This window comes from Glycine max, chromosome 17 (genome assembly GCF_000004515.6).
Source record: "Glycine max cultivar Williams 82 chromosome 17, Glycine_max_v4.0, whole genome shotgun sequence".
Classification (NCBI taxonomy): domain Eukaryota; kingdom Viridiplantae; phylum Streptophyta; class Magnoliopsida; order Fabales; family Fabaceae; genus Glycine; species Glycine max.
Window position 1 is genome coordinate 4,130,316 of NC_038253.2, and position 22,416 is coordinate 4,152,731.

Genomic DNA, 22,416 nt, shown 5'->3' on the forward strand with positions numbered 1-22,416 from the left:
GTGGTGTATGTTATAAAGGAAACCTTGCAAATCTCATTATTGTGATTTTTAATAAATTCTCGGTCTCAATGTAAATTACAATAAAAACTTTCTATTTTTGAATTCCTTAACCAGTGCCCTAACTGGTGAGCATGACCCATATTTACATATATCATATGGAAAATAAGGTTGCGGACAAGGGACCTTCTAGTTGTGTTTCACGTTTTCAAACAATGAGAACATGAGCGTTTGTTTAGCGGAAGGACTTTCAGAAGATTCAATGATCCTACTCCTACAGTCGTAACTAGTCATTGTATTTTCCTATATCATATTAAGTATTATTTTGTTGATTTATATATGTAGGAAGTTTAATATTAAGAAATAATACGAAGAAAAATTAGAGGTAAGAAGCAATTAGTAAAATGGATGAAAAGGGTAAGAACTGTCTATTTTCTATTTATCTTTTTAACCCATGATAAGAAATCCTCAACAAAAGGACAAAGATTATCATCAAAGTTAAAGATTATATTTAAATAGAAGAAGGATCGGCCATGTCGTCAAATATTAGTTCTTGTCTCATACTTGTATAAGTTTGAAACCCGAAGAGAATAGTGCAAAGAATTAAAATGTCGAATGCTACCCAAAGTGATCAACAGTGAAGGACGGAAGTCAAAATGTAATATATTTGACCCAAACAGGATTATTTCAGGCAATATGAACATGTAAGGACAGCAGTTCGAACAACAAACCTAATGGTACAATGAACGGTTGTACTACCCATATGGCAAGGGAGACTTTTAACCATTTATCCAACTGAATTAGTTATTTGTCAAACTCGTACAATTTACACTCATACAACTAAATTAACCATTTTACATGTTACAGGAAGCCTACCACTTCGATGTAAGATAGAATTTCCCTATCATAAATGGTGCTCACAAGGGAAGAACAATGATATAATCCGTGCCTTCTTACTATCTTGAAATATTTTACTGCGGGATGCATCATCACAGACATGGCTCAAGTGTTTGTGCTATCAGATTTCATCGATCATTAGCTTAAGCTATAGTGCTTCACAGTTTTCTTCGTCTTCTCCGACACCTATTGCAATGCAGTGCTAGTATACCTAGTCAAGTACTTTGATGCTTCTTATCCTCATGATCATTGTCATCTTCGCCAAAATAAAACTCACTCCATTCAATCTAGTTCACCAAATAAATAATGGGGCAAAAAAAATAAGACGAAAAAGAAAAGTACTGTTAAATGTTAATCAATTGTTGTAGGAACTTCTAAAATTGCTATTGCATATTATTGATAAAGTTACCATTTAAATACAAGCATTTGGTATTTGTTACGGAAAGAAAATATTTAGCTCTTCCAAGTCATCATCAGAAGAAACAGGATTCTCCAGTGCTGGGTACAGAGTTTTGCTATCTTCAATCTCCTTTCCATTCTTCATATCCTCCTAAAATCAACAACAAAAACTTCATAAAGAACTTGTGAACTATTTAAAATAATCAACAGCTGAATCATATAAAAGTGATAAAACACCATACCAGCTCAGATTTCAGCAATCCAATTCTCTCCTCTAAGTCTGAGATATGATGTTTTAGTGCCTGGAAAAAATTACAGACTTCATAAGATAAAAGTACAAGTAAAGGTATTAGTTTAGCACAAGTCATATTTTATATTACCTCTCGCCTTTGAAGCTCAACAGATCGAGCCAATGCCTGTCTTCGTGTCAACAAGTTTTTGGGTCTCACGACACGCGGGCTGAAATAGTTCTTCCCACGATAAACAATAATTGTATGATGGCCTCTGGTGTCCTTATCTACAGACACTAGCACTCCACCACTCTCAGCTTCCAAAGATATTGAGATATGCTTGACTTGGGCTGAATTTCTCCCTTTTACAATTAACTTTACCAATTCACGATATTTCCAGTGTAGATGCATGTTTTCTATTGTGCCAGCATAAACATCTCGCCTCCCTGAAATAAAAATTTCATGCTTCTCACATTTCTAGTTTAAGTTATTAAACCCTATACAAAAACAGCCATTCCCAAACCATAATAAATTTGTTTTTACTGCTTACCTAGAAGTAAGTATGGCTTCATACTCAGACCAATCTTCCTAAATAAGAATCTCTCTTCATTAGTTAATGTTTCCAAATCACTAGGAATATCAGCTGGGTCCAGATCACGCTGAACTTTTGCTAAAGCCTTCTCAGCCTTCCTGAATTTTGATTTTGCCTATGATCATCAAAAGTTAGATAGATTCAGTAAAAAATCATTTTTGGGAAGTTATTTTACTTGATCCCTTCATAACTTACTAGAGCTAGTTTCTTCTCATGGTGTTTTACTAAAGCAGAAAGTTTATTCATGGCAGAATCTCTGATCATGTTCTCAATTTCTTGTTTACTTGGTTGGTGTCCCCAGTTGGTGGTTGCTGCCCTAGTCTCAGTAAGGGTGCCAGCAATTAATGGCACTTGAGCTGCTTTGCTATTTGATACAGTAATAGATGAGGCAATTTGTCGTGCTTTGTCTTCCTCATCTTGTTGAAGGAGGGTTAGTTTCTGTCTCTCATTCAGAGTGTTGGTAACAACAGGAGGCAAGAAGTCATTGCCTCTGTAAAATACAATATATTCTTTATTTCTGGAAAGTAGAGTTCCCCCAGTCAATTTCTGCATGTATGAAATGCAACCACCATTAGGCTGAAGAAAGGAATAATTTATTCATTTGAATGTGCCACGGGGAAAATTAAGAACCAGAACAGCTGTCAAAACATTAGTTAAATGAAGAAGACAAATATCAAATGCATGTCAAGGGATTAACTACAAAATGCAGACACAGCACTTGTTTTATAGACTTCACCCAATACTTTCAACTGATAATCCCAGTTGAGGGAAGGTTAACAAACTTATCAGTCTTATGATACAAAATATGGTTATTTTATCATGGAAAGATGTTATGATAATTGGTGAATTATTTAGTCAACTCGCGTGCACCGGTCATTTCCTATTAACTCATTAGTTGGAGGGCATAGTCAGTATGGCAATTCCCTAAAACTTCAAACTCAGTCGTTGCTAGAGCAAAGATAAGGAATAAAAAAAAACATTAACAGAAAATCTAACGATTGTTTGACCTTTACTATTTCAGGATGAAAACAAAATAATGCAAATATGCTTTATGAAACTAGATAGGCCTTATTTTTATTGGGTCATCTGCCTTTATGCTCACTTTTCAATTTGTGCATTAGACAAAAATTTAATGGGTTTAGAATCATAATCTCATTCCCAATGTTTCAATTTATAGGATATGGTCTCATTAGACTAAAAGGCCAAGCAGATGGGAAGATTTATATACGTTCTTTTGCACAATAAAATTTCACTTCAAAACAGTAGTGTTGCTAAAATTCCAACTCTGTTTATGAGAAATACCCTGAGTTCTTCAGCCATCCTGTCATTACATGTATTAGGAACACCTCGTTTGATGGCAATTTTTGCAATAGCACTTGTTTCCCACAGTTTCACCATAGCACGAGCCAGACCTTGCAATTCTCTGTTTCTGCCTGCATTAGCAAACAAATAGTATCTATTAGAAAGAGACATTTGCAAATTGCAAGACATGAATTTAACTAGATAGTTTCTTGCTTACCAAGGGCAAAATGTGGAGCTGTTGTTCTTGCAAGCCTACGGAAGTTAGTCATTTCCTTGTTGGTTAAACAAGGCCTTATCCGATAAGGAAGAAGTCTGAATGGGGTTTTATATCCTGGAACCACAGCTGGCAACAAGTCTGCATCAACAGGCAATGGTTGACGGCCTGTCCAATCTTTGAAACGTGGACCCAATTCATCTAACAAATGGTTGAGGTCACACATTTCCATCAATTCTTCTTCACTCATGTCCTTCAAATACTCAGCAGATTCTTGGATGACCGACTCTGCAGTTCCAACTGTTTCGTTAACACTCGCTTGACCATCACTTCCATTTCCAACATGTAGTGAGTGATCCACAGCATTCTCCTTAGCAAGATTCACTTTCTTATAATTTTCTATGCAGGGAAGCTTGTAGGCCATTCCCCGATACAACACTATGGAACTGCCCGATCGCCATATCACTATGCCTCCAATTTTACTCTGATCAAGCACGAATACAGCATTGAGAATAAAAAATCACTAGCAGTTCAAAACTAGTATTGGATAAAAGACAAGACATAAGCAAGAGGAATGCTAACAACATACTTTTTACTATTAGTTGAATGTGTGACCTATTTAAAGAGTCTTACTCGTAATTTCACGAGTCTAAACAAAGAGTATGTTAGAGAACGTGTTCCTGTGACAAGAAGGCAGTACTACACTAGATTGAAAATGAAGGGTGCATTTCCTTCCATCTTTGAACTCAAGTGAAGCATAAAGATAAGGATAGGAATGAACAATGAAGGGAGAGAGATAGAGATACCTCTAGAATTTGATGAGCCTTTTTCATGTGAGCAGAAAGAGGAATGCCAAACTTGAACTTAACAACTTCAGCATCTCTCCACTTTTGGTGAACTGAAGCTACCAGTTCCTGCGTGATGCCTTTTACTCCAACATCAAATCTCTCCATCATCCTCAAGGCAATCTTTCTCAGCCTCCGCAACTCATGTTCAGGAATCGTCCTCTCTGCCAACTCTGTATTGCTTCTTCTCTTTTTCCTCTCCCCATTTACTCTTTCTGCTTCATTCGAAGAAACCTCACTCGCCATTCCCTTTCTTTCTTCACGAACAGAACCAATAGAGTTGTGTTGCAACGCTTTACCTTTGACATCTTCATTGTCCTCCTCGTCCTCGGAATCATCGGATTCAGAGTCTAACAGTGCACTGCTCGGGTTTATTGCCTGCGCCCAAGGCGAAACTCGCTTTGGAAACTGAAAATTCGATGCTGAAGGCTTCTTCTGATTCTGGAACTGCTCACGCTTTTTTTCTTCTTTTTCTTCTTCTATCTGCTGTTGTTGTTCCACCTCGTGTTTTTGTTCTTGCCATGGGAATTTTTCCCTTTGGGACCCTAATTTGAGTGACCATTTATCTTGAATTTGATGAAGGAAGCTTGGCCTGTGGCTGCTGTTTTTTGTCTTGTTCGCTACCTTCACTCGTTGTGGAGTGTCAAGTTGCGATGTCTGGTTCGAACAAGAAACTCTGAATTTGAGAAAATGCAGAGAAGAATAGCTACACGGTGTGGAAGAAGAACAATTTAATGGAATTGGTTGAAGCGCCATGGCATGATAAATTGTTCACTCTATCAATTCATGGAATCGCATAAAACCTCTCTCTACTTCACTTCACTTCTCAACTTTTCAGAGATACACTCCCCCCAGTTAGAGTTTTTTTTTGTTATCTTGACAAAAACGTAGCCCATTGGACCCACTAGTATATGAAAGGCCCAATATATAGCCCATATTTGTTATTAAGGCCGGACCTGTTTTGAAGCTGACCCGTAGTTATTACTGGGTTTTTTTTTTTATCAAAGTTATTACTGGTTGTATATCTCCATCTTCCAATTCTTTATACTATTTCTTTTGTTTGCACTAATAATTATTTAATTATAAGAAATGGGGTACTCTTGAAAACTTGATTAAAAAAATATATTTATGTAAAAAAAGAAAATTAACTCAACTAAGTGAAAATAATTGTATACCTTAACACATAAGCTGCTTGACACAGGGCATGTTCAACATAAGAACAGAAAAAGAAAAAGAAAACACGAATGTTAATTGGCATTTAGTCCTAGGAGTATAAAATATTGCATCCATTAAAAGTGTAAAAATAAATTACACTATCGAACCAATGAAAAAATCGTCTTGTGTAAAAACTAATTACCATTTTTGAGTTTTACAATAATAACTTTAATAGTTATACCTAGCATAAATTTTAACTAATTACCATTTTATGCATAAAAATGAAATTCTATAGTCGAAGGCTTTTTAGGAATTTCCAACATCCGAAAAGTTTCTCTCTATGTTATGTAATGTATACTATTACTAATTCTCAAAGCAAAACAAAAAAAAAGAGTATATATAATATTACTAATTCTACTATGATATTTAAAATAAGATTCACGGGCAAAAATGGTACCTATATGTTAAAAGAAATTTTATTTACTGAAGAAGTACGCAAAAGGAATTTTGACTGGGTATATAATATGATTGCAGTAACTGAAAAATAAGGCACGAGTATAAGATTTGGTTGATGGCAGAGAAGTGCCAAATAATATGCTATTGTGGCATCAGCAGTTCAGGTTGCCTGTTCTGAATTCTGATGGTTGATAGTGCCAAATTGATATGCTACGTACTGTGCCTACAACAAGTACAAGCCCCAGTAAGTAGGTCACTGTTGGGTCTTGGAATGATCCATAGCAAATCCTATATAGCTAGCCAGGTTGTTGCTTGTCAATAATCATTTTTTTCATCAATGAAAATTTGTGTAAATTTTTTCATGCAAATCTCATGTCTTTCTTTTTTATTACTTAAATTTTCTTTCTCTTACTTTAAATTGAAGACTAAGATATCATGTGACAAAAATGTCACATACAAGAATTCAAACTCTGTAATTTTGTTATTGACCTTAAACTCTTATCGTACATAATTTTTATAAGTTGAGTGAGTTTCCTTTATTGTTGATTTGCAATAAGAGTGGTTAGAAGCGGTTTTAGAAATAAATGGCAAGGTGATTCGGGTTTGCAAGAGTCCAAACTTTTTTCTAACTTATAGCTTTAGTTATAACAAGTTTATTGTGTAAGTTTATGTGCAAGGGTGATTGTAGTTTTCCATGAGTTGAATTGATTGAAGAAAGGAAAGTTGGTGTCATGAATTGTTTTTAAATAATGCAAAATAACTTCAATGGATATCGATCATTGTTTCAAACTCTATGTTTAATTAACCCGTTCTTATATAAAATGGAAATTCTTTTGAAAGGATAGGGAAATAAATTAAGAAGACAATGAAAAAAAAAACATCTTGTCGAATATTTTCAAAATTAGAAGACTAAAATGAAATAACATTAAACCAAATAAAAATATAACATAGTTGTTAACGGAGTTAGATGAAATTAATGAAAACAATTAGTTTATTGGATCGTTTTTTTTTACGGGTTATTGGATGCTTAAAAGTTAAGGAGATGAATGAAAAAGTTAAGAAGATCAAAATGAAATAAAAATAGATAAAAGATGAAATTAAAAAAATAAAGAATGAAAATACTATATATGTTTTTTTTCTAAATAAAATTTATTTATTTTATCAGTCGATTCCCTTAAAGGTATAAAATATTAAATATGAAAACATGTTAATGCATGGATTTACCATATCTCTGCAACAGTGTTTAAGATATTTTTTGACAGGAATATCTAGTTATTCGCCTTTCATCTCACATATCCTCGATAAAGATTGATCACATGCATGTAATATCCCTTTGTAGCCAAAATTACAATCAACTTCTATGGTCGACAGGCCTGAAGTTCGATCTTTCATAATCAATGGTATCTGGGTCAGTTTCTTCATAATTAATTGTAGAGAATCGGAATCCCCAGCCACCATCCTCAGGATAGCTTTCTAATATACGAAAGTTATATCATTTCATTAACTTCAATAATGTATAGATAGAAAACATATAGTGCATATGTATAGAAACATAATAATCAACCACCAAGCACATGTCAACTGAGATAAAATTATTTTAGCTTAATTAGTTGAAGTACTAATTGGATATGTGAACTGATTAAATACTTAAAAAATAAGTTTTATCGCATATGATAATTTGATCTAATTTAAATATGATTATTTTTAATAAAAAAAATACGGGTGATCTTTAAAATAAAAAGAAAGCATAATTATAATCAGGAATGGATCAAGTGGGACAAGGAGGAGCTTTGGCCCCCTTCCATCTTAGGATCCTTTTTGAATATATAAAGAAAAAAAAGAAAAGTTAAAAATTAAAAAAATATTAATTAAAATACATATAAGAAAAATAAGTTTTTTAACTTGATATTTGTTTTAAAAAAATTAGTAACAGATTATATTTCTAATTTTATCCATAAAATTAACAATAAATATTTTTAACTTATTATTTATTAATTAATTATTAAAAATTAAATATTTAAATAATTATGTAAAAAAAAAATATGACTCCCTTTAATACACTTATAGATCCGCCCCTGATCAGGTGAAAAATGGATCAGTTTGACATATGAAGCCTCGTGTTAATTGGAAAATCTAGCTGTGAGTCTTTGGAGAATCGATTTGCTTGAAACTAATTGCCATCCACCATATTTTTCACGAGCAATCCTAGCTATACATCTTGTATATATAGCGTGGTCCAGAGAATCTTGTACTGCAAATCCACCATTATATTTTCTTTCTGGAATGCTGTTATTATGTCGTTAATGTGAATGCACTATCTTTTTTATTTTGAAAATGTTTGATATGTTCACATGGGAAAAGAGGTTCCTCACTAACTAAAGCTTGGCATAGCTTAAGCACATGAAATGAAACTCAAGCAAACAAAATAGCTAGCAAGTACCAATTGCTCTTTTTATTCCATGTTTGATGTTTTCTATCCAATCCTTGGTAATTATGATCGATGACATCAATTTTGTATCTTTCTCCACTCGTGCATGCGGATCATCTTTAGAATCTTTGAGATCATTGCCATAAATATTCTCATGCCACTTTTTCTACACAACAACCTAATATCGTATATTACCAACGACAAAATAATTACTACACTTAGGGACATTTGATGTGATACGTCCAAATTTAACAAGCTCCAGCTTTAAAAGAGAAAAGTACGTGCACCTATATTACAAGTGAACAGAAAAAAAAATGCAAAAGATTGCTTTCATTTTGGCCACTTTTTTGTAATAGTTTTCAGACATGTATAGTGATTCTGAAGTTCAGTAAGTAGAATTTGTAAGTGGGTGGAAAGTAGGATTGGTGGTTAACGCATGCCACTTTTTATATTGAAACTTGTTTGCTATATTGATTTCAATAATTTTACATAGTTGGCATTTTTTCTCTAAAATAATCAAATAACTAAAAAAAGTTGTACGATGATAAGAATTATTTTATATGATGTTAATTATTTATTGTTCAATTGTATGTATAGCAAGTATATTTACAACTTTTTTAGTTATCAGTTTTTCTTTGAAAAATATGATAAACTTATACCCCAAATGAGAAATATGGAGTGAAGAACGAAAAGAAAAACAAATATAACAAATAATATGATAAAATAAAGAGATTATTTATAAAAAAAAGAGATAAAAAATAAGTATATATATATATATATAATTATGTTTATTCTTTTTCTTTTGTTTTACCTACCACGTACAAACCATGGTCATGACATGAATGCATGACCTCTCTTTCTTGTAGTTGGAGTTTGTATTCATCAAATTCTGAAACACATCATCTCAAGAAAAATATATAGCATTTAAACTGCCATATATTTCACTTCGTAATCATAAAAGATGTCTTGCTCGATACTAGGAAATTTCATCTGTCACCCTTTGGACTTTGGTCGTTGGGAGGGGAATAGGCAGGGCACAGGGAAGCAAATAGCCAAATAGGCTTTACCTTCGAAATAACATTACATCTTTCTTATAATCATAATTGTTCAATAGATGATTAGACCGATAGCGGTCAAATTAGGTGAATAAGAATTATGTTGAAAATGGTAAATTTAATTTGTGATTATTTTTTTTATTTTAAGAGTTTACCATTTTTCATGTTTATACAAAAATACTATGTTATTATTTTCTAAAATTATTGAGGGAGTAAAAGTTATTTTAATGATGTAAAGAAGAATTCATTTTTTTCTGCTATATGCACATTTTGCCGTCTTTAATTCTTTACTGTGACCCTTGATGGCTTTTTGGACTTTGAATAATGCGTTTCTCATAAGCTATTATATGTAGCGTTGTTGAATATGTATCCGTATGAAAAATTCTTTTTGCTTTGTGACATTATTTTTCTTGGATGGAAACCAACTAACAATGAATTACCTTGATTTTTTTTATTTATAAATTACCGTGAACCTTCATGACGGGGCTTTTGGACTTTTAATAAAGTGAGATACTAAAGTTTTCTGACGGAAGATGTACGTTTTCTGCCACAAAATTCAAAGAGAAGTGACTGATTACTTTCCTTTTTTTTTTTTTAATCTTCTTCCAAAAAGTTACTATTGTTTGACCAAAATTCACAAAGAAGGCCAAATTAATAAATTAAAAGACTGTATATATCACACCAAAAAAAAAATAAACTGGTAATATATATATTGCAATTAGAATTCTCTATCTTAACAATACCTTACATAGATTGGCTTATCATCTAAAGGGTTAAGCTTCAAGCATGAGTTGGGTTTCGAAGTTGGGGACAGTCCTTCTCATGATCTCGTTAGGGGCTAAATTTTCCTCAATTAAATTATTGTTAATCCTAAAAATTGTATCTATTTTTGAAAGTAAAATATTTTTAAGATAGTACAAAAATTTTCACTGAATAATTATATTAATAATTAAATATTTAAAAGTAAGTTATATAATTTATTTTTAATCATGAGTTCTTTTTTATTAAACAAGTAACTTCATAGTTTTCAATAGAGAATTATTTTAATACTTAATGCAAATTATGATTATAATTTTAATAAATATATCCATTTGAAATATAATAATGTTGTAATTCATAAGATAATAAAATAACTTTGATAAAAGTATTTTTGATTTAATAATTAGTTTCTTAATAATTTCAATAATAATAAAAAATAGAGATTGATAAAAATAAGGTTTTGAGAAGAAATAGAGATAAATTCATAAAAGATGAAAAACTAAATACATACATTATGATCGAGTGAACCTTTACCAATTTCGATAGTAGATATGTTAGTGTTTTGAGAAATTAGGTAATTGTGTATTAACCTCCCTTATTACAATATATAAGTTTTATATTATAGAATGCAAATTATAATCATCTATAATTATTACATATTTTCACTAAATTTTCATTGTTGATGACTTTCATCTTCAATCTCTACTATTGATGACTTTGTCTTCAATTTTCATCCTTGATGACATTTTGATCTTCACCCTTGACAACTTGTATCTTTAATATTCATCGTTGATGTCTTCTAGTATTTAGTTTGATGTTTTTTAAATCTTTATTTCTTCCATCACCGTACAATTAGCCAAAAGACTATATTTTGACACTTAGTCAATATAATCTATTAAAAGACTATTTTTCAATACTTCATCGAAAATCATTTTTTGATAATAAAAAAATGTCGATATTAACACCTATATAATTTTTTTTTCTTCTTTTGAGCCTCCACCTGTACTAATAAAAATAACCAAATCCATCATATAATTCTCTTCAATTAATTTTTTGTCAAAACTCGTGAATAATTTCTAGTTTATTTATTTTGCAATAATAACAAAATTTTTCATTTGATTTTGCACTGTCATATATTATATATTGAAAAGTTTTAACATCTTATTGTTTACAATTAAAGAATTTTGATGATGATGATGATGATGATTTTACAATTGAATATATTTTCATTTATATGAAGTTTTATATTCATTGGCATACATTTAAATTTAGGTCTACGTGTTATTTAATTAAAAAAAATAGGTTTATCAACCTAGCTATTTAATAAATTTGTTAACCTATTTAAAAGATCATATTACAATTTTTTTCTATAAGTTAATTTTAACATTAAATCCAAACCTTATGAAAGCCTAATCTATCTCAATTCATTTTTACGCACCCTTACTGATTATACTTGCACGACATATAAATACTTTGGATTGAAAAAAAAAACACATTACGATATTCGCAAATCGTTTTGTATATATGCAACCCCCTCACACGTGCATTATTATATTTATATACCGCACCACACTTTCTTTTTGGTAAGACTATGCCTATGCGGCTTGCAACACTTTACTTTAGACATCAATATTAGTTGTCTCGCGAGGAAAAGAAATTGCTTCTATATCAATGGCAGGGCCCGTATGTATTGAACATTATCGTCTCATTAATTTGCTAATTTTATATCCTATTGCAAAGAGTGAGTTGGAAGCATACTAATTGTCAGTTTAAAAGTCGATGCTTGCTTAAAGAGACACCGAGCTGGTCAGTGATAATCATAGTGTTCGAAATGCATTAGATGGTGAAATTCAGCACTAATCATTACATTAGGTGTATCAGTTAACATGCATGTGCATGAATGAATCTTATAAAATAAAGAAATTGTATCCCTATATGAATTTGTTTTGGGTACATCTGCATTCCTATTTCTTGAAAAGATTCTTTTGGGGCCAGGGCTACCTGATATTCAATTCCTGATAGTAAATAATATCCAATTGTAGTCAAGACTCAAAGAGTAAGTTGGAAGCACATGCATCAATACCTTTGGAAACTGTTTATTTTACGACGACGACAAAAATTTAAACAGATATTTGAGTGTGTAAACACACACACATATAATATATATATATATAATAAAGTCTTTGTTATAACATGACCATTTTAAGATTATTAATGAATCTTCTATATATGGCTACAGGTTTGTTTAATTGAAGGGGCTCGAACTGATATACATGGCTTATTTCCAATTCATTCAAATATATAAAGTGTCAATCAATTTATATTAGAGTAATGGTTTTAGAAAAACAAGCAATCTAATAAGATATGAAGTAAGTCCAGAGAGTGAGAGATACAGTGATACAAAATTGTTTGGTTGTTGAAAGAAGAAAAGGACGGAAAGAAATTATAGATTCGAATTTTTTAATTAAAAAATAATTAATATTTGTAATAAAAATAAAATTGAGAGTGAGAAATATAGTGATACCAAATTGCACCATGTATAGGAGTACGTGCATTACTATTTATAGTTAGTACTAGCTATTTGTTTTAATTTTCTATTTTGACAATCTTTCCAAAATGAAAATTGAAAGAACCACATAAAAGATTAGCTAAGCAAGAAATGCCTATATATAATTAGGATTTGTGTAAGTAACTCTAACTAAAAATGACGTTAAACAAACTCATTTTATGTGAGTCAATAAAATTATACTCATTTATTTAATTTTTTATGCATAAAATTTTATGTAATTTTATTAGATCATCTAATATGAGATTATTTTATTTTATTTTTACTTGAGGACAGTTAAACCATCCTTTTTTACCAAAAATATTATACTGTAATTTTTATATCATATATGATAGTAACTTACTATTTTATATATAATGATTTTGGTTTCAATTTATTAATTTATCTTTTAAAATACTTAAAGTAATATTAATCGATAAAAATTAAATTTATATATATATATATATATATATATATATAATTTATTTTTACTTCTTACCCTCGATCTCTCTCTGTCTTTTCTTTACTTTTTTTGTATGTATCTCTAAAAAATTCATTGATTAACCCATTCACTGATCGTCTGGCAGAAGAGCTCATGCATTTTCATGCTAAGGTTCGTTTCAACCAGGATTCCAGAATCTATGAGATGATATTGTTTGCAATGTGAAATGAATATTTTTGTTTGAATTGTTATTGTTTTCTCGTTACCTTTGTTTTTATGGACCACGTGATTTGATTGCTTTGGGGGGCTGGCTGATTTGGATCCCCAAAAAGATCTTCAATATCTAAGAAACAGTGCCCCCCCTACTCACCATTGCAGTGCACGGCATTTTCTTACTTTGTTTCATTCCTTCTATTAGCATTAACTAGCATGCCAAAACTTGTGTCTTGTTTGTATTTAACCCGCAAAACAACAACTAGTAAAAATTTTAAAATGACCACATGTTCCACTTTGGACAAAACGACAAGGGGACAACCCTTTCTACCCTTTTCGTATATGTCTGTGTATATTGGTGAAGATATGTATGTAATCTGTGTGATATGGCTTTACTAGAGTCATTTACAAGGATCCATCAGAAACGGAAATGCTGGCATGAAAGCTTAGTTCATTGTATATTATCATGAGTCATAGTACTAGAAAAAAAGTGTGTCAAAGTAAGAATATTGCAATTCTCGTTAACTTGAATATGAATTTCACTAAACATTTCAAAAGATATAAAAGAAGGTACTACTGATCTATATATAAAGTTTAATTTATATATGATAAAAACAATAGGATTTGTTATACCAGACTAACTTTAAAACTTCGGTTTTTGCCCCCTACTTTTGAAGGAACATATACGAGAGATATTCGTTTCATTAGGTACAAGACCTAACTACCACTGTTTGAACAAGAGGAAAGTTATGCATTCTGTTGTGCCCATGAACAAGTCAAGACTGTGAGTATCTCCAACCATTTTTCTGTAGTCAATCCTATTTAATGAACCCCTTAGCCTTGTAAGTCTTTCTTTAAAATTTATTGTTAGTCGTGCATGTAGCATACATATCGTCAAAGATTACAAATCTTCAATAGGAAGTATTAGTAGAATATGGTTCCACATAGCGTTGCATGGTGGAGGGTCTTGTTATCAGCTGATAGCTCCTCTTACCTGCGAGATCTATAGGTCAAAGATTGTTCATTGAACGCCCTTTTGTTCTTAGTCAAATTTGTATATAGAATTCTTAGCTTAGGAACTGAGATCACTTATTTGTCTTTGCCTAATTTGTTTAATTTAATTTAACTTGTAATCCACAAAAGAACAATATGATGCATACATTAAATATATATAATTTATATGGTTCACAATATCCTGACATTCTTTATACACAATATATGTTTTTGTCCATTTGCTAGCATATATATAAACTCTTATCACCAACAGAATTATAGTGTATGCACGGGAAGCTAGCCAGGGACAAATTAAATTGCTATCTATAATATGCATGTGCATGGCATGTCGTTGTTTTCTTCCCATATTTTTATTATTTTATACCATACATGCCAGGGTGCTTTGCAATATTTTTTTACTCACATATCATGTAAGGCAGGGCATGAACAATTGGTTTGTTAGGTATATTTACACCAGGGACCAACTAATTATTAATGATAATGAACATTCTCCTTAATTACCAATCTAATAATGGCACGGAATCGGACATAGTTATTTTTATTTGGCTTTGAACAAATAAAATTTGAGAGAGAATAATGGCATGGAAACGTGTTAAGTGTAGCGAGACAAACACATTGGTGGGTATAATTATAGTTTCATTTCCCTGCTTGACTTTTCATTGATTACATGTTGCTTTAGATGCTCACAGACAAAATCTTGGCCTGAAGAAAATCCGGTGTCATGTCTCCCTCCGTTCCCATTGTTATATATTACCCTTCCATGAACCAGAAAAGTTGAATGCAAAATAGTAGTTTGATGAATGAGAAGTTTTCTGATCCCGAAAACATATCTTAAGAGATCCTTTTGATAATTACCTAATTTTGACTCACCTTCATCCTTAAAATAGGAAATACCAATACCAAGAGGTAATAAAAAAACCAATGTGGGGTACGTAATTTATATATGACTAGATGAAACTTGACCAATGTTGACAATCAACGGCCAGATTTCACTAATCCCATTTTGGTCCCTTCAAAGGCCCACATAAATGGTAGAAATCTGTGGGTTCAAATGTTCAATTGCTGGGGATCTTCGTGATCATGATGATTCATACACAATCTCTAGAAACACGTACGCAAATATTAATTAATCAATTTCCTTTTTATAGTCTCCTCACAATTCACATGAAACTTCATACTCTATTATCCGATTCCATTTCCATCGTATCTTTGAATTTGACATTTGTTTGCCCAACATGTAATTAACTTTCCCTTCTCATCTTAAAGATGTAACATGATATATATTATAACTTGTAATTAACCCAATATTTTTAACTCTCTATTTTTACACTCATCTGACATGTATTTTTATTTTTCATTTTTTTTTTCTTATCACATCACCTCTTACGTGTACAATTTTTCTCTTTTTCTTATTTCTGTCTTCCATAATAGTAATTAATATTCATCGGTCCGATATGTATACAGCCCAAAAAAGTGTGTAAAATCATTTTTGTATTTCTAACCCTCTCTTTCTCATGCAAGCTAGCTTCTTCTTTCTATTTATAGCCCTTCTCCCTTCACCCACCAACACACCACAACTCCAAACTTTTTCCTCTTGTTCTCTTCTTCTTCAACACAACTAGTCATAATCCAGCTCATCTCTCTCTCCCTCTCTCTTTGTTCTCTCTTTCTCTTTCTCCAAAATGGCTCTAAACTACCCTTTTTTAACCTACTTCATACTACTGCTAGTAACCATAACCCGTTTGATATTCACTGTGGGAAAAACTGAGCAATGGAAAGCTCCGATTCTACCAGAGCTTGACATTGATAACATATCCCACAAACTCCATGATGACCCTGAAACCATTCAAATGGCTTCAAGGGACTATGGCCATTTAACGCATGAATTCCCATTAGCTGTGTTTCGTCCATCTTCTATAGATGACATAGTCACCTTGATAAAATCTTCGTACAATAGCTTTGCCCCTTTTGACATAGCTGCGAGGGGCCAAGGCCACTCCACTCATGGACAAGCCATGGCTCGTGATGGGATTGTGGTGGACATGGCCAGCCTAAGAAAACAAAGAAATGGGGTTGCGATTAGTGTCTCTAAGGACCCTTTGATGGGTCACTATGCTGATGTTGGAGGGGAACAACTCTGGATTGATGTGCTACATGCCACACTTGAATATGGACTTGCACCAGTTTCTTGGACTGATTATTTGTACTTGACCGTGGGAGGGACACTTTCTAATGCTGGAATCAGTGGCCAGAGCTTCCGTTATGGACCTCAAATCAGCAACGTTCATGAAATGGATGTCATCACTGGTATGGAGTTAGTTGTTTTTTTTAATCAATAAATGTTAATATTATTAGCTTGTTAGTTTTTTTTGAAAAAATTGAATTAACTTTCGTTTCCTCTTTTCTTTCTTTTTTTAACCACACAATTAATCTAATAACTACTGGTATTAAGTTAGTTTATTTTCCATTTTTCATATATAAGTTAGGATTTCTAATTAAAATTGACATTTCGTACCACCACTACAAAAAAATAATGTATCAGTGGCACAAAAAAATATATTGGCATCACTTGTTTTTTTAGTCATTAATATTTTGTAGCATCACAAAAAATATGGTGACAAGTTTTCTAAAAATTACAAATTAACTGATTCGTCAGTGATGTTAATGATTTTTTAGTGCGTCTTGGCAACTAATGTTTTCATCTTATATAAAATTAGAAACAATAGCGGCAACAGCACCTGACATTGTGTTTGTGTTTTGCGTGTTTCTATCGCCTAATTTTTGTTGAGAACGTGTTCGTGAAACTTGGAAAAAGAGAAAATTGAAATTTTCTTGAGATATCTACCACTTAAGAAAAACAAATGGCTGTTTCCGTTTTGTCTCTTATGACATGACATGGTACGTCATAGATGAAGTTCTGCTAAATATATTTGATATGATTTCTTGAACACGTTTTATATATTCCCACTTCCCAGTTAGTGTGGTTGTTGAATCTAATTAAAACAGGAATAGTCTTTGTCTACAATATGGGTGAGCGATGCAAACTTTCCAAGGGTTTAGAAGTTAGAACTATATAGGTCCACGGTCATAATTTTATATTCTTGATTAACTTTATGTTGGTTAAGTCGTTCATATTTGGTCAATTCATTCATATGAGAAAATACTGAAATACAAACATGGAAAAATGTTAATTACTCTTATAATTGGCGCATGCATGCATCTAAATTATATGATTTTAATAAATAGTTTTTGTCATCTACTTGATTTCAGGAAAAGGAGAGTTCGTAACATGCTCTTCACAGAAGAACTTGGAGTTATTCCACGCGGTTCTTGGAGGCTTGGGACAATTTGGAGTTATAGCAAGGGCGAGAATTGCTCTTGAGCCAGCACCCAAAAGGGTACGTTTATAGAGAATTGACTAGAATTTTGTCTTGTAGCTTTTCCTCCACCAATTCATATAGTGACACCTAATCGAATTGTCATTTTTTTTTACGGTGAATTGTCATTTTGTAAATCTACCAAGTGGTAGTTGGCACCCATATATGTATGAACTATAGTACCATACATTTCATTTTATGTTGGTGTGTTAGTCATCCATGATGAACACATACACAAATGAAAATAGGACGAGTTATACGTACGTAAGGGTTTGAATCACTGAATGTGGATTTTTGAAGTTGAAAGCATATTAATCTTGGTTTGAAAAAGAAAAAAAAAATCGGAAGTCCCTCTTGAAGTTATCATGACTCTTATATTAAGCCAATAGAATTAGAAAAACTATAATTATGAATGATCATGTTAATTCTTTCAGTGACTTAAAATCTTATCTACAAAAAGTACCCTTTTGAAAAAGACCTTCACTTAAGTCCATGCATACAGTACTAATCTTACATACTTGAGAGTTGAGACTTGAAGCATGAGGAGATTTGAAGTCTGGAGAAACAAGCCACCACATATTAATTACTACCGTATTCTTATCTTTATTTATCCTTCCAATTTTGATGGGACTGGTTGCACATACATTCATACATACTAACATACATAAATACGTCTCTCTCTCATGTATTTCATTTTATTATATTCTATTTCGTTAGTAAGTTTACTAGTATAAGACATTATTAATGGTGAATTTTTGTTGGCATGCAGGTTAAGTGGGTCAGACTACTTTATAGTGACTTTTCTGCTTTTACCAAAGACCAGGAACGATTAATCTCAATCAATGGAAGGAAACAAAAGAACGCATTGGATTTTCTGGAAGGGATGCTGCTAATGAACCAAGGCCCCATAAATAATTGGAGATCCTCTTTCTTCCCTCTATCTGACCATCCCAGAATAGCTTCTTTAATAACTGAACATAGCATCCTCTACTGTCTTGAAGTGGCTAAATATTATGACGAACAAACCGAGTTAAATGTGGACAAGGTAACCTCGTCTAGTCATATCTATTATATATAGTTAGATCTTGTCACATTTCTTTGTTTAAAAAATAAAATAAAAGGCACAATCCCAAAAAGTCAAAAGCAAATGCCTAGATATTGTGTGTTTTCTTGGATATTAATTATTACACCTTAATAACCCATAATAATTTTTTTATTTTTCTTTGTCTCTGTAGGAAATTGAAGTTTTGCTCCAAGGACTAGCCTATATCCCTGGATTTAATTATGAGAAAAATGTCTCGTACGTTGAGTTCTTGAATAGGGTCCGAAGTGGAGAGTTGAAACTTCAGTCACAAGGACTGTGGGAAGTTCCTCACCCGTGGCTTAATTTGTTTATACCAAAATCTCAAATCTTGGATTTTAATTCAGGAGTATTCAAAGATATAGTTCTTAAAAGAAACATCTCCTCTGGACCAGTCTTGGTTTATCCCATGAATAGAAACAAGTAAGCCTTGAATGCATGAATCACAATCTAGTGTCATTATAATTCAGGAGTGTGTGATGCAATCTTTTAATTTTCTGACCATTCAACTCAATATCAATTTTATTTCTTTTTTCAATTAAAATGCAAAAGAGAATAATAATTAATAATATGAAATTTAATTCCAGGTGGGACGATAGGATGTCAGCATCTATACCAGACGAGGATGTTTTCTACACAGTTGGGTTTTTGCACTCAAGTGGGTTTGATACTTGGAAGGCATATGATGCTCAAAACAGAGAAATTTTGGAGTTCTGTAGAGATGCTGGCATCATGGTCAAGCAATATCTTCCCAACCACAGCACACAAGAAGATTGGACAAACCATTTTGGTGCTAAATGGATGAAATTCTTAGAAAGAAAACATCAGTTTGATCCAAGAATGATTCTATCACCTGGGCAAAAAATCTTCCACAAAAAATTACAGCCAGTGTTTTAAATATTTTCCCTAATAAAAAAAGTAAAAATGTTTTGTGGTGGGACTACCTCAATTAGATGGCTAGCTAGGGACAGGTGTACATACAGTGTGACCAAGACCAAGATGGCTTTTGTATGCTAAAGTTTGCATTGCTAGCTAGAGAAATTAATAAGGTGGGGCATTAAAGGCTGCATGAGTACTTTTGGCACCTATTATGCTACATATTACCTTAGATACGTTAGGTTGACAAAGTCGTACTGGTAGGTACAAGAAGCACAGTTGTCTCTCACACTGTCTGTCACCCAACTTGCTATATAGTGTGTGGAGAAATTCGGATCATATTGAAGATGCTGTGAGTTATAGTCCTCCAATATTAAATGTTTAACGATTCTGTCTTTCTCTTATATAATTTTGTTTTGCATTATATTACTTTCGCACTGGTGCAAACATATATATCAATGATTATAATTAATTTATACAATGACGAGTATAATTGTACCCAAGTTGCATGCCATAATATTTGTCAAAAACAAAAAGTTGTATGCCATAATCAATCCAGGTTGCTAGATAATAAGATAGATATGAATATGATAACATAAAATGCTATTAAAGCAACAAATAAACAATAACACATAGTCCTTATAGGGTTCATAATTGATCGATGAACCTAGCTAGACGTTGATTTTAGGTTAATTTCCAGCGAGGATAAAATTTATTATATAAAGAAATAACTAACCAACACAAAATAATAAAAAATTAAAAAAAAACGAAGAAACTTATTTTAGAGATATAATTTGTTTTAGTATTTGATTGTAATTTGAGAGATTAGCTAGGCTCTCACCAAGTGAGATCTAGAGTATATTCTTAAGAAAATATTTATAATAAAGAACCCTTAAACATTTTGCAAAACAAAGGGTGGAATTAATATTAACAACAATAATTATAATATCTTGAAAATTTTATGAAAATAATATATATATATATATATATATATAGAGAGAGAGAGAGAGAGAGAGAGAAAATTCTCACAAACAATTTTTATCTGTTATTTCAAATTGGTGTATGACTCCTTAGTCCTTAGTTCATTTGTTTGCACCCAGTCCTGTCTTAGGTAGTTGATTTTATAGTTAGGTAAATTAATTTCTCGCACTCTTCGCTTGATTGTCATTTATGGGTTGAACTGTTGAAGTGATTTTATATTTTTTAATAAATTTCACCTGCAAAAAAACTCACCATTAGCATACGCCCCCCCCCCCCCCCCCCCCCCCCTCTCCCAAAAAAAAAAAAAAAACGAAAGAAGATTAATTAGAAAGAATAAGGTCGTGAAATGATGTTACAAATAAGGCATATCAGAATCAGACGCAAGGGAAGAATAAAAACGTTACAACAATTCGCGCACAATGCACCCCAAAAAAAAAATGACAGGCACACATACCTTAAGGAAGAAGAATCAACGCTTTCAAGGGGGGTTGGTAATATATACGTGTGTGTTAGATACACTTTTATTATTTTGTATTCATTCAATTAATTAGGTATAGTAAGTAGACTAAGAGATGACTGTGTTTGTTACATAGATATAAGACGAATTCAAGATATTGTATATTTTACGATGCCCTAAGTCACTACACTTAAATCCAACGATGTAATTTATCAACAAAAAAAATCCAAGGATTTAACTAACCCTAACCCAGGGAAGGGATAAGGGTGTGCAAAAATATATCGGTTCAGTAAGCTGGTGTCCAAAAGAAGCCATATGATTATGGTCGGCTAACGTATTTGCCTCTCGTAGGGTGTGGTGTGAGCCACGTACACACTGGTTAGGCTGAGTTTGCATATTTGTTCCTTAATCAGTTAAGTTCTCAACGTGTGTAGGATTATTTAAATTAATCAGTTAAATTAGTACTCATGACTTATAATTAGAGCCACAAACTCGCTCCTAGTTAGTTGAGAAAGCAAAAGACGATTTTCATAGTGAGTTGTTATGGTGGAATCCGAAACCGAAAGAATATCACATAAATCCATTTTTCCTTCAGTCACATCAACTAAAACTATTAGGTTGGCTTATAATTTGTCGTTCAAGCATTGGAATAATTTTTGACTTTTGATTCAGATAGACCCACGAGGGCCTTTGTTGTCACAAAAGTATAAAGCAATGAGTTCTTCTACTGATCAAAATATCATTTAAATTAAAGTAAAACCAAATTTAGCTGTCATTCTTATCATTTAAATTAACTAGGAAGATTTGACAATAAATCCTGTCTAATCCATTCTGAGTAGTTCTCACTTGCTTTTGCCCCAAGGCCATAAAATGAGATTTTTTTATTCAAAATGTAAATAGCATACATTTCAGCCGTTGTACCCCTCATTTAAAAAAATTTACATATAAATATAATAAATGTATATATTTTGTCACTTCTAATTTTATATGTTTGAATCCTTTATTATTAATTTTTTTTACTTTTTTCATAATAATTATTATTAATTTTGATTTCTTATATTAATTATTTAGGGTCCTTAATTTGTCACTGTCACTGTTTGT

At 32.0% G+C, this 22,416-nt stretch overlaps 2 protein-coding genes across 2 annotated transcripts; one reads left to right on the forward strand and one right to left on the reverse strand.

Annotated features, from left to right (window-relative positions):
• Nucleotides 1–747: 747 nt before the first annotated feature.
• LOC100808024 (CRM-domain containing factor CFM3, chloroplastic/mitochondrial) lies at nucleotides 748–5,328 on the reverse strand. The gene is made up of 9 exons (XM_003550581.5): nucleotides 4,438–5,328; nucleotides 3,635–4,115; nucleotides 3,418–3,548; nucleotides 2,311–2,661; nucleotides 2,074–2,230; nucleotides 1,674–1,969; nucleotides 1,536–1,595; nucleotides 1,304–1,444; nucleotides 748–1,181 (listed from the first exon to the last, which is right to left on the reverse strand). Exons 1-8 carry the CDS (start codon nucleotides 5,230–5,232, stop codon nucleotides 1,331–1,333), a joined length of 2,385 nt encoding a protein of 794 aa, XP_003550629.1. The 5' UTR covers nucleotides 5,233–5,328; the 3' UTR covers nucleotides 748–1,181; nucleotides 1,304–1,330.
• Nucleotides 5,329–16,164: 10,836 nt separating this feature from the next.
• On the forward strand, nucleotides 16,165–19,960 carry CKX3 (cytokinin dehydrogenase 3-like). The gene is made up of 5 exons (NM_001256884.1): nucleotides 16,165–16,850; nucleotides 17,814–17,941; nucleotides 18,690–18,965; nucleotides 19,156–19,424; nucleotides 19,589–19,960. Exons 1-5 carry the CDS (start codon nucleotides 16,226–16,228, stop codon nucleotides 19,896–19,898), a joined length of 1,608 nt encoding a protein of 535 aa, NP_001243813.1. The 5' UTR covers nucleotides 16,165–16,225; the 3' UTR covers nucleotides 19,899–19,960.
• Nucleotides 19,961–22,416: the final 2,456 nt, after the last annotated feature.

Bases quoted from the DNA above. Each gene is read 5' to 3' on its own strand.
- LOC100808024 (XM_003550581.5), bottom strand. From the start codon at position 5,232: ATGGCGCTTCAACCAATTCCATTAAATTGTTCTTCTTCCACACCGTGT. The intron at 2,231-2,310 runs GTAAGTTATGAA...TGATGATCATAG, and splicing joins ATGAGAAGAAACTAGCTCTA to GCAAAATCAAAATTCAGGAA. The intron at 1,596-1,673 runs GTAATATAAAAT...AATTTTTTCCAG, and splicing joins TTGAGCTTCAAAGGCGAGAG to GCACTAAAACATCATATCTC.
- CKX3 (NM_001256884.1), top strand. From the start codon at position 16,226: ATGGCTCTAAACTACCCTTTTTTAACCTACTTCATACTACTGCTAGTA. The intron at 17,942-18,689 runs GTACGTTTATAG...GTTGGCATGCAG, and splicing joins TTGAGCCAGCACCCAAAAGG to GTTAAGTGGGTCAGACTACT. The intron at 19,425-19,588 runs GTAAGCCTTGAA...ATTTAATTCCAG, and splicing joins TATCCCATGAATAGAAACAA to GTGGGACGATAGGATGTCAG.